This window comes from Cornus florida, unplaced genomic scaffold, assembly GCF_030987335.1.
Source record: "Cornus florida cultivar Cherokee Brave unplaced genomic scaffold, ASM3098733v1 CherokeeBrave_3.0.0_Hap2_Chr08, whole genome shotgun sequence".
Lineage (NCBI taxonomy): Eukaryota > Viridiplantae > Streptophyta > Magnoliopsida > Cornales > Cornaceae > Cornus > Cornus florida.
This window is the reverse complement of record NW_026775578.1, coordinates 92,061,783-92,079,203: the sequence shown is the minus strand read 5'-3', so window position 1 is coordinate 92,079,203 and position 17,421 is coordinate 92,061,783. Positions and strand designations below refer to the sequence as shown.

At 38.3% G+C, this 17,421-nt stretch overlaps 1 protein-coding gene across 1 annotated transcript; it reads left to right on the top strand.

The window, feature by feature from the left end:
* The first annotated feature begins 2,214 nt into the window (after window positions 1–2,214).
* Window positions 2,215–3,926, top strand: LOC132268265 (inactive protein RESTRICTED TEV MOVEMENT 2-like). Its single transcript, XM_059769092.1, has 2 exons — window positions 2,215–2,392; window positions 3,011–3,926. Exons 1-2 carry the CDS (start codon window positions 2,308–2,310, stop codon window positions 3,829–3,831), a joined length of 906 nt encoding a protein of 301 aa, XP_059625075.1. The 5' UTR covers window positions 2,215–2,307; the 3' UTR covers window positions 3,832–3,926.
* Window positions 3,927–17,421: the final 13,495 nt, after the last annotated feature.

Genomic DNA, 17,421 nt, shown 5'->3' with positions numbered 1-17,421 from the left:
CGTCTCCATTCATCACTCGGATCTATAGATTTGGGTTGTGACGTAGGAATTTGTTCTACCGTGTAATTCATTCTCATTGACATTTAATTAAAAAGCAACAACAAAAAACAACCACCGACCAAATATATATTTTATTTCTATAATAAAATGATTTTTTACATACAATTTTGAATCTTTGTAACACCTTTTTGATACAGAATGGATTGTATAAATATTATGTAATCCGGAATCCATATATTTTAAATTTTATTTATCGTCATTACTTTTGAAAATAATTTGTTCAGTTCTCGAGTTTAAAATTTTATATGTTTAGTTTAATTTAACAGTTTTGAGACACTCACATTTATAATTATATTAACGAGTACTACTTCAATAATTTTAATTATTTATGTTTGAATTGACAATTTTTTATGACTAGATTTGACATTAACATTCATTGTTAATTAAATTAATATATTTCGTTGAGTGAATGTGATTATTTTATTAATATTTTATATTATAAATATAAAACTGTTGTGAGTGCAAGATATTTAGGACAAAAATGTAATATGTATAACTTTCAAACTTCAGCTTTTGTATTTAACAAACAACAATCTTAATGAATTCAGTGTTTAAAATTAAATTATTATCAAACAAATTTTCAAATTAATACATTCAATACTTAAAATTTCAACGCTTAAAATTCAGTACTTGAAATTTGTAGTGTTTAATTTTCAGTTTTATCAAACAACATCTAAAAATATTAAAATTTTCTCAAATTCCACCAATTTCAAAGTTCCAATTCCATATAATCGAACACACCCTAATGAATTATGAGAGCCTTGGATTTGGGTATTTATAGTCCCATGGCGCCTATTCAGTTGCACCTTTTCGGTTCATTGGGTGCAATGATTCATATCAAATAGACATGGGTTATGTCTATTGATTTATAACCTCTTAACTGACATCCAAACACTGCCTTACTCGCATAGACACAACCCATGACCCAAAGAATCACACCTTTACCCATTCAATTCAGATTAATTTCTTACCCAGATTATATTTGGGTGGGTTTTTGGATTCTAGATTATCGTAGGTAATTATGACCCAACCCAATATAAATGGATCAAACCAAATCCAGTCAAAATATCTATTTAATATGAAAAAAAAATAAAAATAAAAATAAAATTTACTTTTTATCCCAAGTCTAGACCAAACTTGCCCTCACCATAAGCCCTCGGGCGCCTATGGTGATGGATTTGGACCTAAACTTGCCTATGGCCTTCCCCTTTTGAAAATTTGAAAGCTTTATGTTCAATCTTGTACAAGTTTTTACTTTTGTAAGCATGCATTTGTATTCTTTTCCATATATAACTAGTTTGCTATTGTAATGTAAACCTATTTTTTTGTCCTTTAAAAAGAAAAAAGAAAAAATAAAAAGGAGGCCATGTCTAATTCTATAGTCTTTTTGACTTTGTAATCATAGGCCCAACCTAAATTTGCCTATGTCTTTTCCCTTTTAAAAATTTGGGTGCCCAAAAAGTGACTTCTGAATATTTATATACTCACAATATTTTCCTGTCATTTTTCAACGTGAATAACTATTTCTCACCAAAAAAAATAAAATAAAATAACTATTTCTCACAAAAACCCATTCCATCTATCAAATACTTCATTCTCAATTTTAATTTCTCATTCACCCAAAAATATATACATATATATATATATATTCGGAAGTTCACCCCAAAATAGTTTTGAACAAATTGATATACAACATTACCCATCGTAAAAATTTACCATTTAGCATTTTGTGATTGAAAAAGTAAAATATAAGTAGCAACAAACAATGTGATGGTAACCAATACCAAACATGTGCCAAGTGAAAAGAAAAAAAGAAACAAAGAAAGAAATAATTAATGGTTGACTTGTGGGTATATATCAAAACATAACAAAGAGAGGCCAGGGAACCAAATTAAGATGATTAGATTCTCTGGCAGCAAAACTTGAAAGAGTAGGATGCAAGCAAAGAACTTTCTTCTACTTTCCCCACGCAAGAAGTGACCAATTTCGGAAATCATAGTTAAACCCTTTTTCTAGGTAAAGAAAGCATATTTGAAGTCCTTGAAGATGATACAAAGTATGGAAAGCATATTAAAAAAGGTATATCTAATTTCAAAGAAAACGTACACAAAAGCAGTACTCAATGATATTGTTGGCACATATGCGTAGGATATAAATGTAGCCAACCTCGCATTTCTTTCTCATTCAAAACGTACATATTTCAACTAACAGGCAATTAATCAGACAAATTAAGGCCGATCGATCAAGATGAGTCAAACTTACGAGGATTTCGAGCCAGCCAGCGAGTGGGTACGTGAGGAAGATTGCGACACTCTTGTTGTCTATCTGGGCGGTACTGTATTCCTTCACTCCCTTGTCCAATAATTTGAATACATATTTTTTTTTTTAGGTAAATAATAATTTCAATACATTAGTTTGGTTTTTGTTCTGATCAAATTTATCACTGCCATGTTCATTAACTGCAAATAATTTTATTTTGCCATCGCAAATCTCAGAAAGCATTCTAGTCTACATGTGTCTGAGTCTTTTGCATGTTTACTCGGTAAATTACGATATTGAGTCTTAATTGTATAGCTCGGTAAAGAAAGAAATTGTATCAAATTATCAATTTTTTTTTTATTGCAAATATAAATCGTATTTTTGATTTTCCAAGGAAAAATACTTGTCCCCTCTACACGTGGGGCACAATGATAAAATGGCCTGCGTCTGTTTTTAAAGTTAAAATTTGTAAAGAAAAATTAAAAAAAAAAGAATTTTATTTTTCTCTCTTATATTTAAAATTAAAAATGCATGCATACATGTTATTCTATATTGAGTCTTGATTGTATAGCTTTAATTGTAAAGTATTGTTCTATCTTGAGGTTAATGCATATATACAGTAATATTCTTCTAGCTAGTGAATATATATATATATATATATATAGTTAAATTATGTGTGTGAGTCGTGCAGGTTTTAAGAAGGAGCAACTGAGGGCTCAATTAACGACACCAAGAAACCTGGTTGTCAGCGGGGAACGGCCACTTGGAAAAAACAAATGGAGGCGTTTTCAGAAAGTGGTCACCATTTCAGAAAATTGTGACACTGACAAAATTACCGCAAAGTTTGAGGATAGCGTACTGACTATTAAACAGCCAAAACTGATCACTCCAAAACAAAAACAAGATCAAGAAAAGCCCATCACTACTACTACTGCATTAGCTCCAAAACCACCTCAAAATCTCCAGCCGCCACAACCACAACCACCTCAAAACAATGTTCAACAACCACAACCACAACCACCTCCACCTCCACCTCCTCCTCAAAAGAGTGTTCAACAACAACCTCAAGCTAGGAATATTGATGATCAAGAAGCTGCCTTCAAAAAGGCCGATATGGCTAACCAGGAAAATGAGAAGACTGATGATGGGTTAGCAAAGCCTAAAACTGTTAATGTTCCTGATCAGAAGCTGCAGCAGGCACAAGAAAAGGACAATAATATTGGCGATGGAAAGATTAGGTCAGAGAGGGAAAAGTCGTCGTCCTCCTTGTTGTCCTCTGATGATAAAAATGTTGATAAAGAGAAGGAAAAAATTAGTCCTGAAAAAACATCAAGTACTGAGAAACGTGAAGTTCTCAGTACTACTACACGCAAACAAGTTGATGGTGGTCTAGAGAATCCGCTGAAGATACCAAAGCAGTTGATGAACTTGGTTCTGGTTCTTCTATGTGTTATTGTACTAGGGCTTTATTTTTCCAATTCAATTTGGTCCTACAAGAAACCTGAAAATTGAATTGTGTAATTAATGTACTTTGCTAACTATCATCATCACGTTGTTTTCCAATGAAAAATAAAAAGTGAATAAAGGGAGTTACATGGTTTGATCAATACCTCTAGTAAATTAATGCAAGTATATATATATATATATATATATATATATATATATTACTTTAAAATATATGTAAGAAACACATTCAAATTGGGAATTTCCAGTAAGAGCTGTATAAGACAGGTGGGATCCAATTTCACAACTTAGATGGCCGAACCAGAAATTTAATTGAGAAAACTACCAAAAAAAAAATAATAAAATTACAAATGTGTTGTGTCGGAATCCCCAAATTACAAAAATAATGATTTCAGAAATCACAGTTAGACCCCTTATCTAGGAGAAAATGTGCTAAGTCTGAAAAAATTACAATAAAGACCCGAAATTCCACTTTCTTTTATTGTTCCATTTCTATCCACTGTGCCGTTTTACGAAAATGGGACCAACCAATATAAAAATATTTGCACGAATAACATTCAGGTCCGAAATTAGATCATCAAATCAGGAATTTCAATCAAGTTAGTGAAAAATTATAACAAATCTCTATAAAAAAGAAGTTCAAGAATTATCTAGAAAATTAGATTCAATCAAGTTAGATTTAAAAGACAAGCTAGCTTTAAGAAAATAAATCTTAAATCTTAGGATTACAAACCTAGAAAAGTAAGTAAATCAAATCTTGAGAAATAAAGAAATATATTCAACTAAAGTTTAATTGGCATAAGTAGTTAAAACTCTGGAGAATAGTGACAAAAATCTAAGCGACCAAGTAATTGGTGAACTTAGAACTAAAACTACAGAAATCGAAAGAATATTCATAACTTGACCCAAATCAACACATTCCTCCTAAAAAAAGAACTGAAAAATTAGACAAGGCTACTTTTCAGATTCAAAGTGAAATCAAACTATTAACTCAAAAAATTGAAAAAAGATTATGAACAATTTTCAAGAATAGGTAGTCTAAAAACTACAATCTCAAGACAGTCAAGCCGTAAAAATATAATAGAGTTAGAGAGATCTGTTAAATCCTTAATAAAATAAAAAGAAAAAGGACAAAAGCAAATAAAAAGAATATTTGCATAAGGACATAGGTGGTTTTAGAAAACCTAATCCCCCTGTAATAGTGAAGCTAGTTAAAATGATAAAGGCATTGACCCAAAGTTGAAAATCAGTATCTGAAAGAATGGATATAAAAAATATAGAGGAAATAAAACTAAGAAGTAATTCTAATAAAATAAGAGAATATCAAATTCAAGAACTTGAATTCAGACAACTCTATCAAATTAGAAGAATTGGCCTAAGACCCACATATAGATTCAAAAAGGTCGAGATGACACATTCCTTTACCAGTGAAGAAACAAACATTATGTTACTTGATAGAAATCAAATGCTTAGAGATCAAAACCAAGGATACAACTACGTTCATATAGGCACACTGTTAGGAGCAATCCAAGCAGATACTGGCAAACAAGTTATTTTCTTTAATGTTATCCCTAACTTTATAGTTGGCATCGACATGTTGGCGAAGCTTTAAAAATCACGTTAGTAAATAATGGGATGAAATTTAGAAAAAATAGATTCAATCTCATAATTGAATATAGAGTGTATTATAAATTAATGAAAATAAATGTTCCAGGGAGTTTACTCACCCAATCCTGAAGAAAAATAAAATTCATCCAAACTAGGCTAGAAACCATACGTATTAGCCTAAAATCTCAACTCTCCTGTGATGGATGCAACAAATCAATCAACCAACTTCCTCCACATACATTGATCCCATGCTCCCATGCTTTCAACAGTATACAAGAAAAGTAATTTGCCTCCGCGCGGGCTCACGATCTATATAAGTATGTAAAAACATGCCTCCGCACTGATCGACGATTTAACTAGAGATTAAGTTTAGAAAGAGCTCACAAAGGATCCTTAAGCACTTCAAAGCATTTTTCAAATTTTTAGCTTAGCTTTGCAATTTTTAGATTTTCGGCCTTTTTGTGCTTAGCTTAACTTCTTGCTTTTCAATTCTCCTTTGCTTGATTTCCTTACTCAATTCACCTAGTCAATCAAGAACAAACACAATAAGTAACCAAAAATAAAATAAAATAAAGACACGATCAAAAGAGTACTAATTCCTATTTGTTTCCAAAACACGGCTTTGCCAATTCAATATCCCTGACAACGACGCCAAAAACTTGGTGTGCGGTGTCGCGATGCAACCAAATTTGCAAAATATAGTGTGGTCAAGTTTTAAATTTATAAATGCCACTACTACCTCTAACTAAAAATATATCTAGGGTGAGTAAGGATCATCCTAAGGGATTTGTGGGCGTGCTTGTAATGGAAACAATGAATAGGGTTAGTTGGTCGAGTGATCAAAAGAGGGTTTGTTTGGTTGATTAAACTATAATGCAATTGAAATTTAAACAAGCAAAATATGATAATTTAGAAGATAGGGAAAAAGATATAGAGGAAAGGACTTGGGGTACTAGAGCTCACCACTAAGCTTGACTTCATTAAACATTAGCAATTGTATATCAATGGAGAAATTGAATTGTAATTTATGTATGTATGTGACATTAATTGAAACTAGGCATGGATGGCAAATAAGTATAGATTGTCTAGCCAGTTCAAATGGAAAGCATAACCTATCAAATGAGACCAAAATCCATTAAATGAAACCACAATTTATTCACACACAACTATCTAGAAACAAGCACTCTTTGCATTCATAAGTATGGAACACCAAGGAACAAGAATAGATTGTCCACCTATCTATAAATCTAAAGCAACTACACTACATCTACACTAAAGACATGGAAATTAAACTAAGTAAGCTAAAGGTGTGACACAATCCATCAAGAAATAAATGTGAACCATCAAATAAATTAGAGTGTTCAATTAAGCACTATGTTTTGATCATCACTAGATTAACTTCATCCATACACATAGACATGCATAAATTGCATTAAATCTAGAGAAAAACACATGAATCATCCATTCTAGTGATCGGCTGGTCAATTAAACATCAACTTTCGCAATAGCACGAATCATTGTAAAATAGGGCTATTGGTCGGGTAAGTCGAACCACTGGGACTGCGTTAGTCTAAGGCAACCTAAGTGTTTAGAGTCATTCTTAGGATGATGAAGGGGTGTTCATAGAGGTTTTGTTTGTTGTCACTTAAATTAGGAATTCAAAGTGCATAAAACACTAATTTGCAAGGAATTTAGGATGAAAAGATTAAGAAGAGGAGACTAGGGAAGTGAATCCGCCTCCATCCCTATACATATGCTAGATTAGACCTAAATTGGGGGAAAAACAACATATGATGGTCAAGACTTACATAGCAACACATGGTTGCCATATAAGTAATCAAGAGGTACATTAGGTCTCAAACAAGTATAATCCATCAAAAGATAAACATGCTTAGACTACCTAACTAAGGTGTAGCTTATACACATTTACTTAAATGAGAGACTATCAAGTTCTTGACAAAATGATAAAGCACATGGAGTTAGAGATTAAGCATACACCATCAAAGGATTTCCTAAGCAATGGTCTATCAAAGTCACCTATCAACATGCCATAAAACCATTTCATAACCTTGCTTCCACTCTCACCATGAAAAACTCAAGCAATATGATTACTCTAAGACATCATCTAAGACAAGATAATCAACTTAAAGAAATCATCCATACATGTATCAACATTCATTACAACAAATAAGGTGCTCTTGGTTATGAAAAGACCACAAAATATACACGGCAAATCCCCAAAATAGACTATCCTAGGACATGCTTACAAGGGAGGGACTTCATCACCTCCCTAGAGAAAGAGTTAGTTACCCATTGCTAAGCTAGAAGAAGGAAGAAGCTCCAGCCAAGACTCCATTTTCGTGCTCCTACTGTAGCACTCAAGAACACCCTCCTCCTTGCTCTCTTCTCTCTCCTCTATCTTGCTAGAATATAGGATAGGATGCATGTGGCCCTTAGTTGCCTTATATCTATCAACTAAGCTCTCTCTCTCCTCCAAAGACATTCCTAACCACTCCATAAAGAAGGAGGGTGGAAATGTGGAAACCAATGCACAAGTGGGCTGAAGAGGGGTACATTTCTGAGCTGCAATCTGGCTGATTTTCGAGCACTCGAAGAGTGGTCTCGAGCACTCTAAATTAGTGTAATGTGCAACATGCTCTTCTTGCTCAACACTGACCTACTTTAGTAAAACTGCTATAACTTTGTGCCCCGAACTCCGAATGATGATCGGTTTGAAGATTTGGAGAGCTGATTCAGTGCTTCAAAAACTTCATGTTTTGATGAAGACCCAATTCTCAAGTTTGGTTGGTCGAAAATGGGGAGAAAGGCAGTACTTCAGTGCTGCTAGGCAGTTCTGCGCACCTCTGTTAAGAAGATCATAACTCTCTGTTCCGAACTCCGAATGATGAACCGCTTGAAGATTTGGAAAGCTGATTCAGAGCTCTAAATCTTTCATGTTTTGATGGAAGTCCAGTTCTTGAGTTTGCTAGGTCTAAAATGGCGACAAAAGTCAGGTTCTACCGCTGCCGGAAATTCAGAATTGGCACCCTTTTTGTTCATAATTCCACAAGGCATCATTTTTGCTTCCTTTTTGCACTTTAACCTAAAAATGCACAAAAACATGCAAATAGAGTGAATCTACATAAAATAATCAATTAATGGACTTTGTTAATGTAATTTAGGGTGCCTGAATATACAGTATTCAGCGCTTATCACACCCCCAAACTTACATTTTGCTAGTCCCTTAGCAAAACCAAAATGCAAAGCTCAATGGAATGAAAACACGGGAATGCTATTACAAAAATATTCACCATGGCAAAAATAAACATAAACATAGCTCAAATACAACTTGAAACAGATAAAGAGCTGGAGACGGGATCATTGGGAAGACTACCTTGCATATATGAAGCATTGATACAAAAATTGGGAAAAACCATTTCAACATGCATGCATCAACATCATAGTCCATATAAATAATTCAATTGTCATCTCTTAAATGGAAATAACTCAAACTCCAGTGAAAGTGAATTGGATTCTCAACATGCGGCTTTTACTTTCTTTTCCAATTCTAAAGCACAAGTTTTCAAATCATTGAATTCCCCTTTAAATGAGGTCCCTAAGGCATGATTTTATTTACAAGACAACTTTTGTTGCTTGTTGACAATTTATTGCAACTCATAAGCGAAACATAGAATGGTTGTGCAATGCTGAAGTCCCTTAAGCTTTCTAACCAACCTATGTAGCAAGCGTTAGGCCAACAGCTCCCAAACCAGATGGCTTTAGAGTGTTAAGTGTAGAGACACTCCTAGGGCTTAATAGCTCAAGTTGGAAAGGCTACGAACTCCAACGAACCATGTTTATTACAATTTTTTTGAATGACCATGCAATGTTTAAGTCCTTTAAGCTTTCTAACCAACCCTTGTAGCAAACGTTAGGCCAACAACTCCCAAACTAGACGGCTTTAGGGTGCTAAGTGTAGAGACACTCCTAGGGCTTAATAGCTCGAGTTGGAAAGGCTACGAACGTCAACTGGTTATTATTTTAATTTAATATTATTATTATTATTATTATTATTATTATTATTATTATTATTATTATTTTTGAATAACCTTGCCAAAGGTATCCATCTATCAAGTTCATCAAATCAGATTAACTAGGCCAAGGTCAAGGTCAATCAAGTTGCATGCCTCACAGTTAAGTTTCTAATGTGCATCTGTGCATTGTGAAGCTTATAAGAGTGTAAATCCAGCAAGAATCTAATTGAGGCATTTATACAGACTACATTGTATTTGCATGATCACTTCAAATTCAAATTTCTTTATTTTCGAAAATTTCTCAATTGCTTCTATACATAAGGTATTAAACATATGCTTTGTCTCCGACAAGTTCCAAGTTACACTATCATTGCTCTACAAAAATATGATACCAAAACTATGCTAAGAATGCTTTGATGCACCCCCAAACTTAAACTACACAGTGTCCTCAATGTGGGACATGGATGTAAGTTAGAGACAAAAATGACAAAGAGTACAAAAAGGAACAATAATACCCAGGGGGGGAAACGGCACGGTGATACAAAAACCCCCAAACTTGAATTGGACTGCGCAACCTGGAGAGCATCATGAAGAACAAAAAGAAACAACCACAAACAGCATTAATAGCACAAGCATAAATACAGAAAAAGAATGTACCGAAAGTTAACAGAACAGAAAGAATTTGCATTGCAAAAAGAGTTTACATGATTACAAAAAGAGCTGGACAGGGATCATGTCTACCAGAGCAACCTAGCAAATTCTTACTGTTCAAAAGGAAAACAAAAGATACAAGAGAAATAGTTACATATGAAACAAAAAGATAAGGGCCAACACTCGCAACAAGCTACGGTCCAGAGGGTAAACGGGCGAGGATGGAATGGAGGAGAGATTGAGTCTTACGCCGTTTAGCGGAAGCTAAACGACGTTCCTCAGCTGCAACACGACGGTCTTCAGCAGCAAGACGACGATCTTCTTCAGCACGTGAAGAAGTCTCACATAGAGTCCGAGTGTATGCGGATAAAGAATTCTCAAAACGATCCAGTCGCTCATGAATACCGGCAATGCTAGCCCGGATGAAAGCCTGGTCCTGGTGAGAGTCGACTGGAGGCTCTACCCTTGCAGCTGCTGCTGCGGTGGAAGCATCCTCAGAAGGAGCAGGAGGTGGAGCTTGGATGAACAGGGGGGCAGTAGGCTGAGGGGTACTAGAATGGCTAAGAACATTGATCCACCGGCGCTTGGTAAAATTTTTAATCTTTTCGCCTTTTGGTTCATGGGGAGGAACAACGAAACCCTTGTGCTGAAGGAGCCGAGTGATGAAAAACGGCAAAGGCAATTTCCGATTTTCAACTCGCGGAACCCGTGCAGTATGAGCGTCATGCCAAAACTTCATAAATGTGGTCCAAATGAGCTCTGGGATGGAGAACCATTGGCCTTGGTCCATGGCATATAAGGTTTGCAAAAGGAGGCCCCGACGCTCGGTGCTATGCACCAAAGGGCAGACATTGTGCTTGAAGACAGTGTCAATGAACCAGAGGCGTTCCGGAAGATTGGTTTTGCGGATAAAAGACCGGGGCCTGGTAGGATCGTCAACAGTGCAAATGGCAGCGGCAATCTGCTCCACAGTTAATGTATCCCGCTCCTCATATAAAGGGAGATTTTCACGATTGACAATGTCATCGGGGCACTCAATGGGGCAACCAGAAACCTGAATGATGTCAGTCATAGTGAAAGCATAGGTGGTGCCATCAATGGATGTAGTGAGAGAAATGGGTGGCTCTTCAGGGCATTGGAGATTCTGATAGAAGAGGCGCACTACACGGGGGTAGGCAACCCTGGCAAGGGGCGCGCAAATGTGCTGCAGACGCCGGTTAGTCAATTCGGCTACAGCCCACGAAGTTGTGGGGAGAATATCAAAGGCATTAGTGAGCGGAAAAGAAAGCTCGTAGTTGAGTTGTTTGCGATCCCAAGGATCACGTGGTCGCTCACGATTGACAGCACGGGCACCCGCAGAGGATCTAGGAGGGCGAGAAGGACTGGCACGAGACATTTAGAGAGGTGGACTTGGTTGAGGACTTTCAGCGAGCACCTGGCGTGCACCACAAAAGAGAGAATGTGAAGATGAGTGGGAGGGATGAAGAAAACCAAAAATTTTTACAACCAAACCAAGCTCTAGCATAAAGCACTCATCAACCACATACAACACAACCTCCACAATGAATTCCCATCCTCCTTATAAAGGAAATAAAGAAAATGAAGCTCGCATACCTTGAGAAGAAGAATAAGAATAGAGGCACATGGAGTGAATGCATGCATGCATTAGAGTGAAAACTGGGAAGGTGGGGTGGAAGTGAGAGAAGGTTGTATGTGCTGTGTGGCCCAAGGTGAGGGGTTAGAGGGAGAGATGAAGAGGGAGGCCGAGAGGTGAGGGGTTGTGAGATTGGGTTGTTGGTTGTGAGGTGAGGGTGATTTTGAAGGAGGTTGAGAGGGATGGTTGAGGTGGTTTGGTTGAGAGGGTTGTGTGGGTGGCTTGGTTTTTGAATGTGACCGAGAGTGGGAAGGGAAGTGGAGTGTGGGTTTGGAGTTTAAAAGAGAGGAGGGAGGCTTGGTTCGAGAGAGAGAGGTTGTGTGGTTTTAAAAGAGAGAGGGAAGCTTGGTTCGAGCACTCGAAATGGGACTTCAAGTGCTCGAAGTCTTGGCAGTGAGCTCGGGTGTGAGCTTCAAACAAGCTCGAGCACTCAAGAGGGAAGTGAGAGGGCTCGGGTGAGGTTTGGTGTGTCATGAGAGGTGGTGGTGTGTGAAGTGGGGGTTGGTTGGTTGTTGGGGGCATGCATGGAGTGTGGATGCATGAGGGTTGCATGGTTGATTATGGTGGTGAGGTGGTTTGGCATGGAGGCATGCATGAGGTGGTGGGTTTGGAAGTTGGTGGTCGAGAGTGATTGAGGCTAGGTTGGTGAGGAGGTTGGTTGTGGTTTGCATGGAGATAAGCCGAGAGTGATTGAGGCTGGGTTGGTGAGGAGGTTTGTTGTGGTTTGCATGGAGATAAGCCGTAAGATGGATGCAGGTTGGTGGGTTGTGGAAGTTGGTCTGCAGAGATGCCGAGAGGGGGTTGTTGTGAGCATGGTGGTGATGCTGTTGGAGAGAGAGGAGTTTGGTGGTGAGGTTGGGTTTGGTTGTGAGAGAGATGGTTGATGGAGCTTGAAGTTGCCGAGAGAGAGAGGTTTGTTGGTGGCTGGTTTCATGGTGGGGTTTGATGCTGAAGTTGCATGCATGCATGCATGTCTTGGGGATGGGTTGTGTTGGTTGAGAGGAGGAAGAAAGGTGGAAAGGTTGGTGGTTCAATGAATGGTGAAGATGGTTGGGTGGTGGATGGTTGAGGAGGGATGAGGGATGGTTGGGTTGAGGAGAGAGATAGGAGTTGAGGTTTGAGTTGATGCATGCATGGTTGCATGGTTCTGTGTGTGCGAGGTGATGTGGCCGAGAGGAGAGCTTGGCATGGGAAGGTTGGTGCATGGAGTGGTTGATGAGATGGTTGATGGGTTTATGAGGAGTGAGGAAGCAGATTCGAGTGCTCAAAATGAGCCGACGAGCACTCGAATTGAAGGCAGTGGGTTTGCTTCGAAGTGGAGGTGTTGGGTTGAGGTGCTTCGAGCACTCGCAAGGAGGAGGTCGAGTGCTCGACATGGAGACAGTAGGCTCGGGGGGTTTGTATGGGGAGTTCGAGCACTCGGAAGAGGGAGTGAGAGTGCTCGAAAATAAGGCAGTGGGCTCGGCTGTTGGGACTGAAATGAGAGCAGAGGGTGAGCTTGAGCAATCGAGGCTTGGGCATGAGGATGAAGCTGGTTCTTGAAACCATTGAACCATGGAGGGACAGTGAGCATGCCAGTGAGCAAATGACGACAGTAGCATGCCATGTAACATTGAGTCTGATGCATGCAAGGTGTTAAGGCATGCAAGAATTGCTACATGGAATTTGCATGCATGCATGAAGGCAATGCATGCATTGAGATCTGAATGCAGGTATCATGATGCATGAATGCAATGCATGCAAGAAAACTTTGAACTGGAACCTTAAAAATTTTGCGTTATTATTGTTATTATTATTAACAATAATAATAATAATAAGTTGACATGAACGTAAAAATTTTATTTTATTTTATTTTATTTATTTATTTATTTATTTATTTGCAATGTTTCAAGTTCATGAAAATTTTGCAAAAATTTGTATATATATAAATATTTTTAACTTGAAACATTGCAACAAATTTAAACTTGGCAACATCATGTCATTCGAATGCAAGGATGAAAAATTCAACTTTATACCTCATTGCAATGCATGGAAAAATGAAATTTCTGGAGAAATTTTTTTTTTTTTTTTTTTTTTTTTTTTAAACTTTGCAAATTCATTCTATGCCAATGCATGGGAAATTTTGAAAGTGTTGTTTGGAAACCTTGCAATTTTTCAACTTTTTAATCATCTCAAATGCATGAAGAATTTTGAGAAAATTTTCAAACTTTGCATTAAAAATGAGAAAATATACACATGAGTCGCATTTGAAAAAAATCTAATGAAATTGCTAGAAAGCGATAGAGACTTCCAGGAATGAAAATAAGAGTTGAGAAGGTCTAAGAAGCCAGTCTAAAAATGTGGAACACAACTTAAGATAGTTCCAGAGAAAGTTAAATTTCGGTATTTCTACACCGTTTCCCAGAAAATTTGCAAGGCACGAGCAATTTCAAAGAGAAGGAAGCTTGGAAATTAAAAGAATTGCTTCCCTTGAGTTGCTAAATTTAATGTCGATAGCTAGACAAAGCTAGAGCAGGCACTAATCCTCATAAATTGGATCCGTCAAGAGGACTTCCTCAACTTTTCGGGTTAGGATTGTGCCGTCAATGCAAGGCTTAAGCCGTTGGCCATTTACCTTGAAGAGTGATCCACTTGCAGGATCATGAAGTTCGATTGCTCCAGAGGAAAGACGGTAGTGACAATGTATGGACCATCCCATCTTGACCGGAGTTTACCGGGAAAGAGTTTCAAGCGGGAATTGAAAAGCCAGACCTTTTGTCCCGGGGCAAAAGACTTCTTGACGATGTGTTTGTCATGAAAAGCTTTAGTCTTTGCTTTGTAAATTTTTGCGCTTTCATACGCGTCATTACGCAATTCCTCAAGTTCATTTAATTGCAACGCCCGATTAGAGCCGGCTTGTTTGAGATCAAAATTGAACCTTTTTATGGCCCAATAAGCACAGTGCTCTAATTCTACCGGGAGATGACATGCTTTGCCAAAGACAAGTCGATATGGTGACATGCCAATGGGTGTCTTATAAGCTGTCCGGTAAGCCCAAAGCGCATCGTTTAGCCTTAATGACCAATCTTTGCGGTCCGGTCTAACCGTTTTTTCCAAAATGTGCTTAATCTCCAGGTTAGAAATCTCTACTTGACCACTCGTTTGAGGGTGGTAAGGTGTAGCAACCTTATGAATGACGGAATACTTAGCAAGGACGGATTTTAGATAACGATTTCGGAAATGAGATCCACCTTCACTAATGATTGCTCGGGGCGTACCAAAACGACTAAAGATGTGAGACTGAATGAAATGGACCACGACTTTATGATCATCGGTTTTGGTAGCCTCGGCTTCAACCCATTTAGACACATAATCCACCACTACAAGGATGTACTCATAGCCATAAGAAGATGGAAATGGTCCTATGAAGTCAATCCCCCACACATCAAAAATTTCAACAATTAAAATGTTGGTAAGGGGCATCATGTCTCTTCGGGACATGGATCCAAGTTTTTGACATCGTTCACACGATTTGCAAAAATTGTATGCATCCCAAAACAAGGTAGGCCAAAAGAATCCGCTTTGAAGAACTTTGTTAGCGGTCTTTTTGGCACTAAAATGGCCTCCACAAGCAAGAGTATGGCAAAAATTTAGAATGCTTGTGGCCTCGGTTTCAGGAATGCATCGCCGGATGATTTGGTCCGGGCAATACTTGAATAGTTCCGGATCTTCCCAAAAGAAATGCTTGACTTGGGAGAAAAACCGGTCCCTCTCTTGTTTGGACCAATGGGCAAGAATTTTGCCAACCGCAAGATAATTGACAATATCCGCAAACCATGGAAGAGTAGAATGTGAAGCTTGAAGAAGTTGTTCATCCGAAAAGGAATCACGGATGGCTGCGAATTCTGAAGATTTCTCAATAAGTAAGCGAAAGAGATGGTCGGCGACAACATTGTCGGTCCTTTTTTTGTCCCGGATGTCAATGTCAAACTCTTGAAGTAAGAGGATCCATCGAATTAAACGGGGTTTTGTCTCTTTTTTCGCTAACAAATGCCTAAGAGCGACATGATCTGAAAAGACGATGACCTTGGAGCCAAGAAGATAAGAGCGAAATTTATCCAAGGCGTACACCACAGCTAGCAATTCTTTTTCAGTGGTGGTGTAGTTCAATTGGGCATCGCAGAGAGTTTTGCTAGCATAATAAATGACATGCGGAAGTTTATCCACACGTTGGCCCAAAACCGCCCCTAATGCATAGTCGGATGCATCACACATGATCTCAAAGGGAAGAGACCAACTAGGGGGTTTCATGATTGGGGCGAATGAGAGGAGAGTGCGAAGTTTGATGAAAGCTTCCATGCAAGCGTCATCAAAATTGAACGGAACATCCTTGGCCAAGAGATTACACAAGGGCTGTGAGATTTTGCTAAAATCTTTGATGAAGCGACGATAGAATCCGGCATGGCTAAGAAAAGAACGGATTTGACGGACGGAATTCGGAGGAGGAAGATTAGAGATTAACTCAACTTTTGCCTTGTCTACCTCGATTCCCCACTTAGAAATGACATGTCCTAAAACATTGCCTTCTTAGACCATGAAGTGGCTTTTCTCCCAATTTAGAATGAGATTCGTCTCTTTGCATCTTTAGAGCACAAGAGATAAATTTTTGAGACACAAGTCAAAGGAGGAGCCAAATACGGAAAAATCGTCCATGAAAACTTCCAAGAACTTTTCAATCATATCGGAGAATATGGGCATCATGCTCCTTCGGAACGTTGCCGGTGCATTGCATAGACCAAAAGGCATGCGTCGATAGGCAAAAGTACCAAAGGGACATGTGAATATTGTTTTCTCTTGATCTTGGGGGGCGATTGCCACTTGGTTATAGCCGGAATAACCATCAAGAAAACAATAAAAGCTTTGGCCGGCTAACCTTTCTAGGATTTGATCAATAAATGGGAGTGGAAAATGATCCTTCCTAGTTGATGAATTGAGTTTTCGATAGTCAATGCACACACGCCACCCGGTGGTGGTTCGTTGTGGCACGAGCTCACCCGCTGAATTTTTAACAACGGTGAGACCAGATTTCTTGGGGACAACTTGTGTGGGGCTCACCCACTTGCTATCAGAGATAGGATAGATGATTCCCGCATCTAGCAATTTGATCACCTCTTTTATGACCACTTCCTTCATATTTGGATTTAACCGGCGCTGGACCTCTCTAGTAGGCTTTGCGTCATCCTCCATATGAATGCGGTGCATACAAATGGAGGGGTCAATTCCTTTCAAATCTGCCACTGTCCAACCAATAGCTTCTTTATGCTCTTGGAACACCGCTAAAAGGTTGGTCTCTTGGTCTTTTTGAAGGTCCGAGGCAATGATGACCGGAAAGGTTTGCTTTGGACCAAGGAACACATACTTGAGATGGGCCGGGAGCGGCTTAAGCTCAAGTTGTGGCGGAGATAGCAATGATGGGACCGGAGGAGTGGTGGAAAGTTGGGGAAGTGGTTCTTTTGGAATTTTCCAAGGAGGTACATCCATGACAGCATTAATATTAAGCAAGGAATTAACTTCTTGAATGGCCTGATCAACATCAAAGTTTGAGAAGTCAAAATGGGACATGCAAGTTTCAAGAGGATCTTTGCTTAGAATGAAGGGGAGAGATTCTTCGACCACTTCATCAATGACATACACAAGAAAACAATCATCCTC